The sequence below is a fragment of the Zonotrichia albicollis genome, chromosome 17 (genome assembly GCF_047830755.1).
Source record: "Zonotrichia albicollis isolate bZonAlb1 chromosome 17, bZonAlb1.hap1, whole genome shotgun sequence".
NCBI lineage: Eukaryota > Metazoa > Chordata > Aves > Passeriformes > Passerellidae > Zonotrichia > Zonotrichia albicollis.
In genome coordinates, this window is record NC_133835.1 from 11,240,054 (window position 1) to 11,252,230 (window position 12,177).

Consider the following 12,177-nt stretch of genomic DNA (forward strand, 5'->3'; position numbering starts at 1 on the left):
TAATCAATATTAATCACTCCCAACTGTGGCATAACAAGTTATCAAATCAGAATTGCCTCCTTCACAACAAAAGAACACAGAACATAAATTTTAGTCAGCCTAAATGCCATTTTTACAACAGACTCTGAAGAGCTATCTGTGTGCTGACAGAATCCACCAAATTCCCCTTGAAAAAGCAGGTCTATTAACTGAAAGACCAGAATAGGCATAGCATTTTCTGAGAAAATCTGAACAAGTTCTTTCTTTATTCAAGCACATTTGTGGCCCTCTGCAATTATTTTCTCGATTAATGTATGAGCACTTAGGCTTTCCTGGCATGAAAGAGGGAATATAGCTATTTTTCAGCCTGAGTATTAACTAAAAGCAAATCTTCTACTGTGCACCCATTCATCAAGTGCCCTGGTTAGCTAAATGTGATATCAGTTTTATTTCAGGCTAAATACATTAGGAAAATAACTTGTGTAGCACTAATTTAATTTAGTCTTAACATACAATTCTAGAACTGTTCTGTTGATCAGCTTCAGAAGCCACTTCAAGCCATTGAATAACAATTACAAAAATCACTATCTTTAGAACATTTAATTAGTGATAATTATATCAATTAGCAGCACCAGTTAGTAAATTCTACATGTTTCACATGGCAATTGTTGTTATCCATCTACAGATTAAGTTTTATCTACTGTGAAAGAATTTCTGAATGCTTTAAAAAACAAATAGGAGTTGTGTGAGTGAGCTCTCCTAAAGCTCCTGAGCACTGCCATGGATTGCAGTTCCATGAAGAGGGTAAAGTGGATACTGGAGGATTATTTCCCAAATTCCATGTCCTCTGTTTTGCCACAGAATTTCTGTGTGACTGTGCAAGTTGCTAGGGTCCAAATCCAGACAGATATTTTAATTCAAAATGCTTAAAATTCAGTGGGATACAGGCTTTTCCAAGCCTGGCTAAGATTGGACCTCAGCCTTCCATGATTCAGTTTCTACCACTGAAATCAGTTTAAAAAATCACTCAGAAACATAAGGTACAGTAATTGGAAAAAAAAAATTCAAACCCATGAAATTTTCATCCATCAAAACCATTTTCCTAATGGCCATAAATTAGTTAATGAAGCTGGAAAATTTTGGTTGATTTAGAAACAGAGCTGTGTTAGCTTGCCAAAATAAAATACATTTTTTCAGCCTATAGATAGAAGGGGCACAAGCACGGCTAATATGGCACCCAACCCATGGCACAGTGGGGCAAGCTTCAAACCCACAACCCCTGGCTCTGGAGTTTTTAATGTCATCAGATTTGGGGTTTTTTAGATAGAACTCAGCATTCCAGTAATTGCCCGTTTGCACCACTGCTTTAAACTTCCTTTACACGTCTGCTGTGGGGGTGGGTAAGTGAAGAGAAGAAACATTTTGTAAAGCCATGCAGTAAGAAAATGTCGATTTGTTAGGAAAATTAATCTACAAACACCAGAGGTTTATGTCCAAAAAGGAGGCAGAGGAGCCCTTTCTGGCTTTATTCCAATAAAGGCAGAGGCCATGGGGCATTCCCCTGGGATCTCTCAGATTTTTGGAGGACACAGCCTCCCTTTTTGTCCCAATTTCCCTTCTCTCTTTCCCCATTGGCTGAGGTACCTCAGAGGTTCAGACTTCCCAATACACCTGATACCAAAGATTTCCCTCTAATGTACAACTCTCCCTTTTAATTGCTAATTCTTACTGAATTTGGGCGGTTTTCTTCCCCATTGTTTCTTTCATCTTTCAACGTCTAATTTCGTTTATCAGCAAACCTAAAGCTCCAGCCTGCCTCCCCCAGGCCACACGGCTTCCCTCTCCTCCTCAGACCTCCTCACCAACCAGAACCAAAGAGAATTCCCCTGGGAGTGCTCTGCTTTTAACCCCCTGTGTTCTGAGGTGCATCCATGCCTTCTGTGGCCACGCCAGCTGCCAATATTCAAATCTGACCACTCATTGGTTTGACTACAGCTTCCCAAAAAACTCACTTCCTTGTCAAACCAGGACATTGTGATAAATGTGAGTCCTGTCTGGACAAAGCACTCTGGCTGCCCAAACTCATCGTCCTGATTTATAAGAGAGGAAAACAACAGGAAATGAAGAGCCACAAACCAGTATGATTTCATGAATAAGATAATCAAAATAGGGATACTTCATCTGTAATATCACAGATGTCTTCTTGACAACCAGTGTTTTAGCAATTACATTGCCTCATGCAAATATTTTTTGTCATAAGCATTTTCCACTTTTAGGGGGAGATTAATTTATCTGGATTTAGAGAGGGAATAGTAACTTCTGACAGCGGCTGATTAGTGTGTGCACAAAGGAAGCACTGGGTGGGGATTCACAAGTCTTTGGGAAATAATGATCTTCCAGTCTCAAAGGTAATTAAGCACCAAGAACCCAAATGCCAAGATTCAAATGAGAAATCTTTAAACCATGACGAAGCTTTTCCATATGCAAAAATTGATCCCAAACCATCAGATGCTTTCTAAAATATTGACTGTTACCAGCACATTAATTGCCTATCGATTTCTCAAGTTACAAAGACAAAAAGGCCCCACGTAGGATTTGGATAACAAAAGATAATTTGTTCAGCAGTTCATTTTCAGCTTTTCAATCAGTCTTAATATGTCTGGATCCAAAGTGTATTTCTAAACCTGCACTTTAAAAGGTGATTGTGTCTGTTTAAAACATTTTCAGCATATGTGAATAGCACAAGGATGTTTTGTGTCTTGTACTCATCATGACATAAAACAACAGCATCTGAGTTTGCTGCAGTGCCAGAGCCAGGTTCAAAGCCCACCAAACTGAGCCCAGGTCACCACTGCATTATGCCACTCACTCCGATTACATTAATTGAATGTTACCAGAATAAAATGGATTGTAAGAAAGTAACCAACCACAGCCTTAATGAAATGGAACGTGCAGACACGAGTGACTTATTAAAGCATAATCATATGGATTTGTAGTATGATTGGTCTTCTCACTCATCAGTCAGGAAATGTCTATAAAATACACAAATACACGTCCTCACCTTGATGCAGAATATAGCAACATGCAAAGAAGAGAGCTGAGTAAGGAATGCACAGTTCAAGGAGTCAGGGCTATATTTTATACACACAAGGGCAGAGAAAAAAAACCCAAACCCTATGGATGACAAATCAGATGCTGTTAAAGCCTCCTTGGACAATTCTATTTCAATCAGAAAAGAGGAGATGAAAAATTACTCTCAGTGGGGAAACGAAGGACAAACATAATCTCAACATTAAAACAAGGTTGATGAAAATCTCCCTGCCTTTGTCCTTCCACCAGCTAGGTTTTATGACTCAGAAAAATGGGCACACACCACATGATTAATTTCAGAACTGCTCAGAGAAAAATCAAGAGTGCAGCCTGAAGGGAGCTTTGTTCTGTTATCAAGAGTTGCAAAATCATCTTTTATCATTATTGGCATACAAATTTAACCTCCCCTCCAAATAATAATACTCCCCTCCAAGCAATAACTGCAGTCTTTCCAGACTTCTGCAGTGCAGAAAGTCTGGAAAATTTAATCCCTACTTAAAAAAAAACAGAAAAATTTGTTGCTGGGGAATGGCACTAGGACCTGCAGCATGGAAGACTAGCAGAAAACAGAGCTGTTCTTCAAAGTCCAGGCACACACTGACCTTGGGATGAAGTTTAGCAGTGTCAGGGGGTTGTTTTAAGTCTCACCAAAGCCACAACAGTGCACAGCCAGTGCAGGTGTTGGACAGTGAGCCCCATAAACAGGAGCCCATGGAGGACAGGACAGAAAAGCAGTTGGATGGTGGATCCGTGTCCAGCAGCCTGTACAAACTATGACCATGTGCACCCCACGTGCACGAGCATCTCTGGTTCACAGCCACTCCTGTCAGTCTTTAATTTGAATTAATGAACAGGTAACAGGTTGTTCAGCATGTTCAAGTCAAGAGTACTTATTCACTTACCACAAGTCTCCTATGATGACTCTTAATAAGGACACAGACAATAATGGAAGATCCTTCCCTAATGTAAAAAACAAAAAAAATTAGGAAAGTGCTTTAGGAAACAGTAAGTAAAGTAGATTGCAAAACATCTCATGCTTAAACACCCAGATTCAAGGCTTTAGTTAATGTACTGCAATAAGACCTCAGTATCCACATGTTTAAAAGTGCAGTCCTTTTTAATGCTTGCTTTTACATTAGCATTTGATTTTCTTTTTCCGGGCAATTGATACCACTTACATTTTCCAAGGACTTACAAAGTGGAAAATAAATAAAGTAAAATAAATATAACCCCCCTACAATTAGCACTGAAATAATGTTGCAATTGTGTACTGAATAAATACAAAGGAGTACTAGAATTGTAAAGTGCAAAACAAAATTATGGTTCAGGCTTCTCCAGGAAATAGAATTGACTGCACTTCAATTCACATTGAATTCCCATGGCTTATTGTCAGAATGAGAAATAAAATCTACCATATCTCTCTCCTCTGGCCAGCTTAAGGAGCAAAGTCACCATCAAAGGGTTCAGAAGAAAGCAAAAGGAAATAATGCAGAAGAAATCCACCAAAACCTAAATCAAAACAAGCTCACCCACCCCAGCCCCTGCAAAAAAAAAAAAAAAAAAGTGGAAAGACATCCTATAGTACACAGCAATTTCCTAAAACAATTCACCATTCAACTAATGATTTTTTTTCCTGTTTTTATAGGCAAAATGCATTTTCTTTGCAAATACTTTATTTTCAGCAGAACCAGAAGTTTCTCCTCAGTCCTGTGCTCCACTGGAATGGGACCCAAGAGATCTCCATGCAAACTGTGAAGGAGCACCCTGCAGAAACGTGATTTAAGTGGTTAAAGACTACAGGAAGTCCAAGCTTCTTCAAAGAGCTGCTCCAACAACAAAGCTGGAGCTTTTTGGCACTTTTCAGGGAGTACCTGAGGCTGCAAAGCCTCTTTGAAGCCTGTTAGGAACACGGCTTGGGAGCTTGGTGCTGTCACCTGAGCAGAACAAAGAGCCCAGAGCGGGATCAATGGCACAGAACAAAGAGCCCAGAGCGGGATCAATGGCACAGAACAAAGAGCCCAGAGCGGGATCAATGGCACATTCCGGGAGGGGTCAGGAAACCTCACACAGCAGTAACAGCGCTGCTCTCCCTGCAGGGACTGGGACACCCGAGCACTGAAGGAAGGCTGGGAGCTCCTCAAGTGTCACAGACATCTTTCCATTAAAATCCTTTCCTGAGAAGTTTCAGCAGCAAAGTGTAAACAATGGCTGTCTGCTGCTGTGGAGTGCAACAGGTGGATCCGTGCTTGGTCTCGGGTGGATGTTTGGATTTACTGACCACTGGGTCTCACTCTCTGCTGAGACACAGACCTTTGTTATTCTTTCTTTTCTAATCTTAGCTTACCTAGCCTTCTGAGAACTTTTCCTTCTATTCTTTTTAGTATAGTCATAATGTAATATATATGATAAAATAATAAAACAAGCCTTCTGAACATGAGGTCAACATTCTTGCATCTCTCTTCATCCTGCAACCCTTGTGACCACTGTCACATTCAAATACTGAGGCTTTTGGAGCAGCCCTTGGCATTCTCAAACACAGCCAGAAAGAGTGAAAAGCCTCTGTGGGTATTAAATAATCTGCTAAGAAGCTGCACCAGCTTTGATGTTCAGGCAACCTTCCCCTGGTTTTATTAAAAGTGGTTGAAAAGCATGTAGCAATAGCAGGAAGAGCAGCAGTGAAGCCTAAAAATGCTGCACAAATTCAAACAGAAGAACAGAACTGAATATTAACTTCTATTTAATTCAACTCAGTAAATCCCAGGGATGAAGCAAAACACAGGAGAGACTTTAGGATTTAATATTAGTTTTGAATTTTTCCTGATCCTATTTACACCAACATCACTGCTTATAATGCAGAGATTACTCCCCACACCTGACCACAAGTAGAAATACTCAGAATGTGAATTTAGGAGGGGTAACTACTGGGTTGGCCATAATTTATTAATCAATTCAGCCTTCCAAGCTGACCTGTACTTTTTCAGAATTAAAACCCTGCTTTTAAGGATGTTCCATGCAGAAGCATCAGACTGCCAGGGATGAAATCAAAAATGTGCAGAGAAATAAGCAGAGAGAATTATCACCTTCACTGTGGTGTATTACAAAAAGTGGTTAGAGGCTACAGCTTAGTGTTTTTCATACCCACTCAGTAATTTCCTCTGTTTCTGACAGTGTTGTGTCTCAGCACCCCACAAGCCTCTTCAGGTCCCTTATGAAAAAGTTTAATTATATGTTTTGATGAATTTTGACTTTCCATTATTAAGATAATAATCTTTTACAGAAAATATGACCAGAGTATACAGAAGCAGCTCTTCTTTCAGTATGAGGAGAGGGCAAAGATCACTGTTCTAAATTAAGATTCCTGAATTCCTAAAGTTTAAGAACACTGTCCATAAAATGATATAGTTGAAAAAAAAAGGGACACACACACACAAAGAACTAAACATTTATTTTATTTGATGTATCTAATCCTAGGATTTCTCAGAACACTGCTTGAGATTCCTAAATGGGGGAACTCAGATGTGAGTCTCAACTGGTTGGTTCCTGGCCAGTTTATTCAGCTACTTAGCTGCTGCCAGAATTTAAATACAGTAAATTATTTATATTAATGAGAAAATAATTTCAGTCATTAATTGCAGTTCTTCCATGCTCCTCCTCCCTAAAATTATTGAGCTGTGCCTCCCTCTGAGGAGAAAAATCCACACCCAACCACAACAGGAGAAAAGCTTTAAGAAATTTGCCATAATATAAAAAGAGACAAACATGGGGCCACCTGATTTTATTTTAGAACTTTGATTTGTGAAAATTGAGACTTCAGCACACTTCGTAAAATAAGCCAACATCTCCTGCAGATGCTGAATTTCAGTAATTTTTATTAGACAGCAATCTCTTCATTCCATGGTATGCCAACCAAGAGCCAGGCTTCCAGTTCAACACCCACCATGATTACAATTTTCAAGCTTTGTTGTAAAACTCCAGAGACATCTCAAAGGTGAACAAACAAACAAAACAATCTTTCCAAAGCAGCAGTTCAGAACAAATGCCCATGCTGTGCCCTTCCATATTAACAACAAAAACAACCCACAGGAAGCCGCAGTCACAGAGAGGCACTCAAATCAAATTGCTATTTTAACTTTGTTCTCCTTCCAGCACAGTTCACAACACTTGTGGCTTCTACCACTTGACTGGGCTTTGTCCTTGTGAGTGTTCTGTCTTCACATAAGTGTCATAGAGTTCTCTCAGATGCAACAGCAGCTCCTCCAAGTTCTCTCCTGTCAGAGCAGACACTGCAATGACCCTCTCAGCCACCTGCTCCCTGAGGAGCGCCAGATTGATCCTGGACTGAGCAAGGTCAACCTTATTCCCAACCACAACACAAGGCCTCTCAGACAAGCCTTTTTCATAGGCTTCCAGTTCATATTTCAAGTCGTGCAGCTGGCTCCAGGGCTGGGGCACAGAGAGGTCCAGCACGAACAGGAGGAAGCGGCAGCGCTCGATGTGCTTCAGGAAGGCCATGCCCAGCCCACGGTTCTGGTGAGCACCTCTGATTAGGCCAGGAATGTCAGCAACTGCAAGGGAAATTTCACAGTGAATCCAGCAGAGCCAATAAAAAACCCTCAAAATCCCCCCCCAGTCTTTTACTGGCCAGTGACAGTACTTTTAGAATTATATCTCAGTGCCTCAATATTAAAGCACAACTCACGCTAAGTTGTATTTTAAAACACCTCAATTTAGATTATTCCATTGCACACAAAATACAGACTGACATTTTGGCACTAAAGGTACCTACAAGTGAAAGTTAAATGGGCTTTCAGCAGAGTTTTCTTTGAAGTTCTTTAGAACTAGCAAGAACACCACAGAACTCCTGAATCTATTTCTGCAGCATTTTAAACCATTTACAAAGGTGACACAAATTGCTATCAAGGTACACAAAACACACTTCAAACTCTTACCTGCCACTTGTTCATAGTCTTGATAGTGGACAATGCCAACGTGGGGGTTTAGGGTTGTGAATGGGTAGGCAGCCACAGCTGGCTTTGCCCGGGAGATGGCTCTCAAAAGTGAGGATTTGCCAGCATTGGGAAAGCCCACCTGGAATACAAACACACAAATTTCTCAAATCTGCAAAATTCCACTAGACCAGACAGTTATTCTGCAGTTGTTGGACTACATCAAGAACATTTTGCAGCAAAGCATAACTTTCACAGGTTTGCCAGCTGGTGTTAGAATATTTCCATACTCAAATACAAAAATAGCTTAAGCTCAAAGTTGAGCATTTTTCATTTCAGAGGATGATAAACCTGTCACTAACAAAGTCAAATGTTTAAGATCTGCAAAAAGAGAAATACAAGGAAGAAACAGATTATTTGAATTTTATAATTTAGGAGAAAAAATTCCAAACCAAGAAAATATACCAATTTAAAAGAATTCTCTATACTGTAGTGTTCATCTGCAGAACCAGCAGACAAAGCTGCTGTACATCATCAGCAACCACTGATGAATCTTGTTTCTCTATGTGTGGTATGGATTTTAGCAGAAGTAGGACAACACCAAGTAGCATGAGAGTGACAGCTCTGTGAATGACTTTGGACACCCTTCTACCAAGTAACAGCAAGAAACCATTGAGCTGTGTCTCCAAACAAGCAAGCCAGGGGCCAAGAAAATGTTCTCTCACATTATTTCTTCAGTCACTCAAGTGGAAGCTGAACCAACAGAAACTCACCAGCCCTGCATGAGCTGTTGTCCTGAGCTCCAGATGAAGGACCCTCTCCTGACCTGGCTCTCCTGGAGTGAATAATTTCGGAGCGCGGTTTTCGTTGGACAGAAAGAAGCGATTCCCTCTCCCTCCAGCTCCTCCGTGAGCTGCAATGTACTCCTCTCCATGCTGGGTGAGGTCAGCCACAACTTCACCATCCTCCTTCACCAAAGTACCAACAGGGACCTCAAAGGGAAGAGGTGCAAGCATTACACTGAAGCTCAAAGCCTGCAGCAGATCCTCCAGCAGCTGATTTCAGATTTGCTGAAAATCACTCCTGCATATTCTCATGGTGAGGAGCCCAGAAAGAGAATTGTTTTTAATGAAACTCACTTTCTGAACTCAAACAGCACCATCAGACATTCACCCTCCATCACACAGGAGATTTGCACACAGTAAGGTTCTCCAGACTGAAAACCAGCCATGTACCAAGCTACCACACAGCACTTACTTTAACATACATGTGTGCACCATTAGCTCCATAGCAGTTTTTGCTTCCTCCTCTCTCTCCGTGAAAGCCCTGATAGAAGCGGAACACTGAAGCAAGAGATTTCATCTGCTGGTCAGCTGAAAAGCAAAATACACACATTTTGAACACATTGCTTTAGTAAAACAGGCACTTTTTACAGAAAAGACAATTCATGACTGTTCTTTCCCTTTTTGAATATTGCATGAGTGCACATCCTATTTACTATTCAGTGTCCCTATTTTTTATTTACTGTCTCAACAATAACATATCAGGGAAGACTAACATCAATCTAAGTCGTGATGAAGTTTAACTGTCTGTACTTAGCTGCTTAGGTTTATTAATGTGGTCATCCCAAACCAAAATTAATTGGCTAGATTAGATTTTACAGCAGAGTGGTAGCAGAAGCAGCTTTATTCATCTTAAGAGGAAAATTTAATCAGATCTTAACACAGTAAGGCAACACTCACTAAAGTATCTGCAAAATACCTCAATTTTCAAAATTCTTTCTAAGGCTCTCAGTGTCATTTATGTCCTCCTTATCACAGCTCAGGACAAAACTTCAAAAGCGAAGACATCTCATAGAGAAATAACCATTTTAACCTTTTTGCCATTTACCATCCGTGCAGCGCTGTTTTTGCTGGGGTGGGGTGTTCAACAAGAAGACAACAACACAAAACAGAACAGATTCAGTGAGGTTTACCTTTAAAAATGACATGGCCCCCATCACCTCCATTCCCACCATCAGGACCTCCAAACACTTTTCTGGGCTCACTGTGGAAGGACTGGCCCCCGTCTCCTCCTTGTCCTCCAACCACGCGCACTTTCCGCTGATCCACGAAATAACGTGTCTGCAACAAGGACGGGGGTTGCTACCGTTAAATACAATTTATCAGACTCAGCTTCCAAGAAGTTTTAGTTATTAGCCAGACCTGCTATTTTTAGCCATGATGAATTTCATTCAACAGTAAAAAAAAAACAGAACTCTGAACCAGAACTCTGCTGGCATTCACAGATCAACTAACTGCAGGGTATTGAGTGCAATAATAAAGAAAATCAGATCTCATCTTTCAAGTGTTTTTAAGAACTATTTAAAAAGCAAATGCCTAAGGCTATGCTATGCTGATATAACTTCATCTATCTCCAGAAAAGAGGCTGAAATTCCCAAGGGAAAATATTAGGGAAGTACATTCATCGACAGGTGGAATTGTTTACAGAGAAAGTATGACTGTGATCATGGTAACTTTCTAATTTTCTCAGTTACTAAGGGACTCCATAATGAGAATGGCCTTTAAGGGTCACTTTAAATAAACAGACAAAGAGTATGTGAGGGAGAAAAAGTCTTATTAATGTTATGATACCAAAGATAAGTAACTGAAAAAAAACCTCCTCTCACCTGAACTTCTGATAAGCAAATTTATACTACTACTAAAAAGCCTCCTTTAGAAAGTATTTGGCACCACCACACGGCGAAAGATTAAACTATGGCTTTTAATGGGGAGTGATTTATGGTTCATTAGAAAATAAGATTTTTCAGAGATGTGCAAATATAAAAATAAGATGAAGAATAAGTTCTAGGACCCTGAAGTTTCTCTGACATAAAGTGATGCTTGTTTGGCAGCTGACGACACCGCAAGACTAAAAAACCAGTGAGAAACAAAACAATATTTTAGATTTAAAGCTAAAACACCCTTTTAGACCTTTAGCTTTAAAAACAATTTTACTTTCTAGACTTATGGATACTTCCCGCCCAAGGAGGCCAAAGGGGAAGAGAATCGCTACTACGATCACTGTGAGCACCGCGAATATCGCGGGGCAGACTCATTTCCTCACTATTCTGGAAGTCAATTGTATTTTAGCCAGCATTTCCTCACTCCAGCAGGGCCAGCGGCGGGAGGCACCCCGAACCCGCGGAGAGCCCAGCACTCACCAGCTGCCGCTCGGAAATGGCTCTCTTCTGCCGCAAACGCCTGTCCTTGGCGCACCGGGGACAGCCCGTGGAGAAAGCGGGCGGGCTGAGCAGCACCAGGAGCGGCTTCCAGGGGCTGCGGCCGCTGCCCCCGGCCCCGCAGCGCCTGAGGGAGGTGCCCAGCCCGGCCCCACACAGCACCGCCATGGAGGGACAGGCACGGCCCCGGCCCCGCCCCGGCCTCCCGGGCGCAGCCGCTGCGGCGAAGCCACGCCCCGGCAGCCCCGACCCGCCTCAGCCCCGCCTCAGCCCGGCCTCAGCCCCGCCTCAGCCCGGCCCCGGCCCGTGAGGGCTGAGAGAACCCGCGAGGCACAGAATCCAGAATGACTTTTGGTTGGAAGGGACTTTTAAAGATCATCTCGTTCCCCCTTCTACTATCCCAGCTTGTACCAAGCCCCGTCCAGCCTGGCCCTGAGCGCTTCCAGGGCTGGAGCAGCCACGGCTTCTCTGGGCACCCTCCGGCCCCTCGCAGTACCGAGCATCCTCCTCATACCGCCTCTAACCCTGCCCTCAAACCCCATCTAACCCTGCCCTCAAGCCCCATCTAACCCTGCCCTCATACCCCATCTAACCCTGCCCTCAAACCCCATCTAACCTTGCCCTCTCCCAGCTTGAAGCCATTTCCCCTTGTCTTGTCACTCCAGGCCTTTGTAAATAGTCCTTTCCGTCTTTCTCACAGCTCCCTTCAGGCATGGGAAGGCTGCAATGAAGGCACCCCGAAGTTCCCCTAAGCAGGGTGAACAATCGCGATTCTCTCAGCCTTTCCTCATGGCAGAGCTGCTCCATCTCTGATCAGTGTGGGCCCTCTCCAGCAGCTCCGTGCCCTTATGGAGGAGCAGAATTCTCCCTCCTTGCTGCCCACGCCGGGATCAGCCCAGCACCCGGGGATTCCTGTGCTGGGGCACGGCCAGCTCTCCCCAT

At 42.4% G+C, this 12,177-nt stretch overlaps 1 protein-coding gene across 1 annotated transcript; it reads right to left on the reverse strand.

Moving 5' to 3' along the window:
- Positions 1–6,497: 6,497 nt before the first annotated feature.
- On the reverse strand, positions 6,498–11,459 carry MTG2 (mitochondrial ribosome associated GTPase 2). The gene is made up of 6 exons (XM_005489138.3): positions 11,218–11,459; positions 9,991–10,138; positions 9,273–9,388; positions 8,789–9,007; positions 8,019–8,157; positions 6,498–7,634 (listed from the first exon to the last, which is right to left on the reverse strand). Exons 1-6 carry the CDS (start codon positions 11,401–11,403, stop codon positions 7,240–7,242), a joined length of 1,203 nt encoding a protein of 400 aa, XP_005489195.2. The 5' UTR covers positions 11,404–11,459; the 3' UTR covers positions 6,498–7,239.
- Between the last annotated feature and the right edge of the window lie 718 nt (positions 11,460–12,177).

Excerpts from the sequence above, each read along its gene's own strand:
- MTG2 (XM_005489138.3), bottom strand. The coding sequence starts at position 11,403 with ATGGCGGTGCTGTGTGGGGCCGGGCTGGGCACCTCCCTCAGGCGCTGC. Across the intron at positions 10,139-11,217 it reads CCATTTCCGAGCGGCAGCTG|ACACGTTATTTCGTGGATCA; the intron begins GTGAGTGCTGGG and ends TCCTTGTTGCAG. Across the intron at positions 9,389-9,990 it reads GGGCCATGTCATTTTTAAAG|CTGACCAGCAGATGAAATCT; the intron begins GTAAACCTCACT and ends TTTGCTTTTCAG.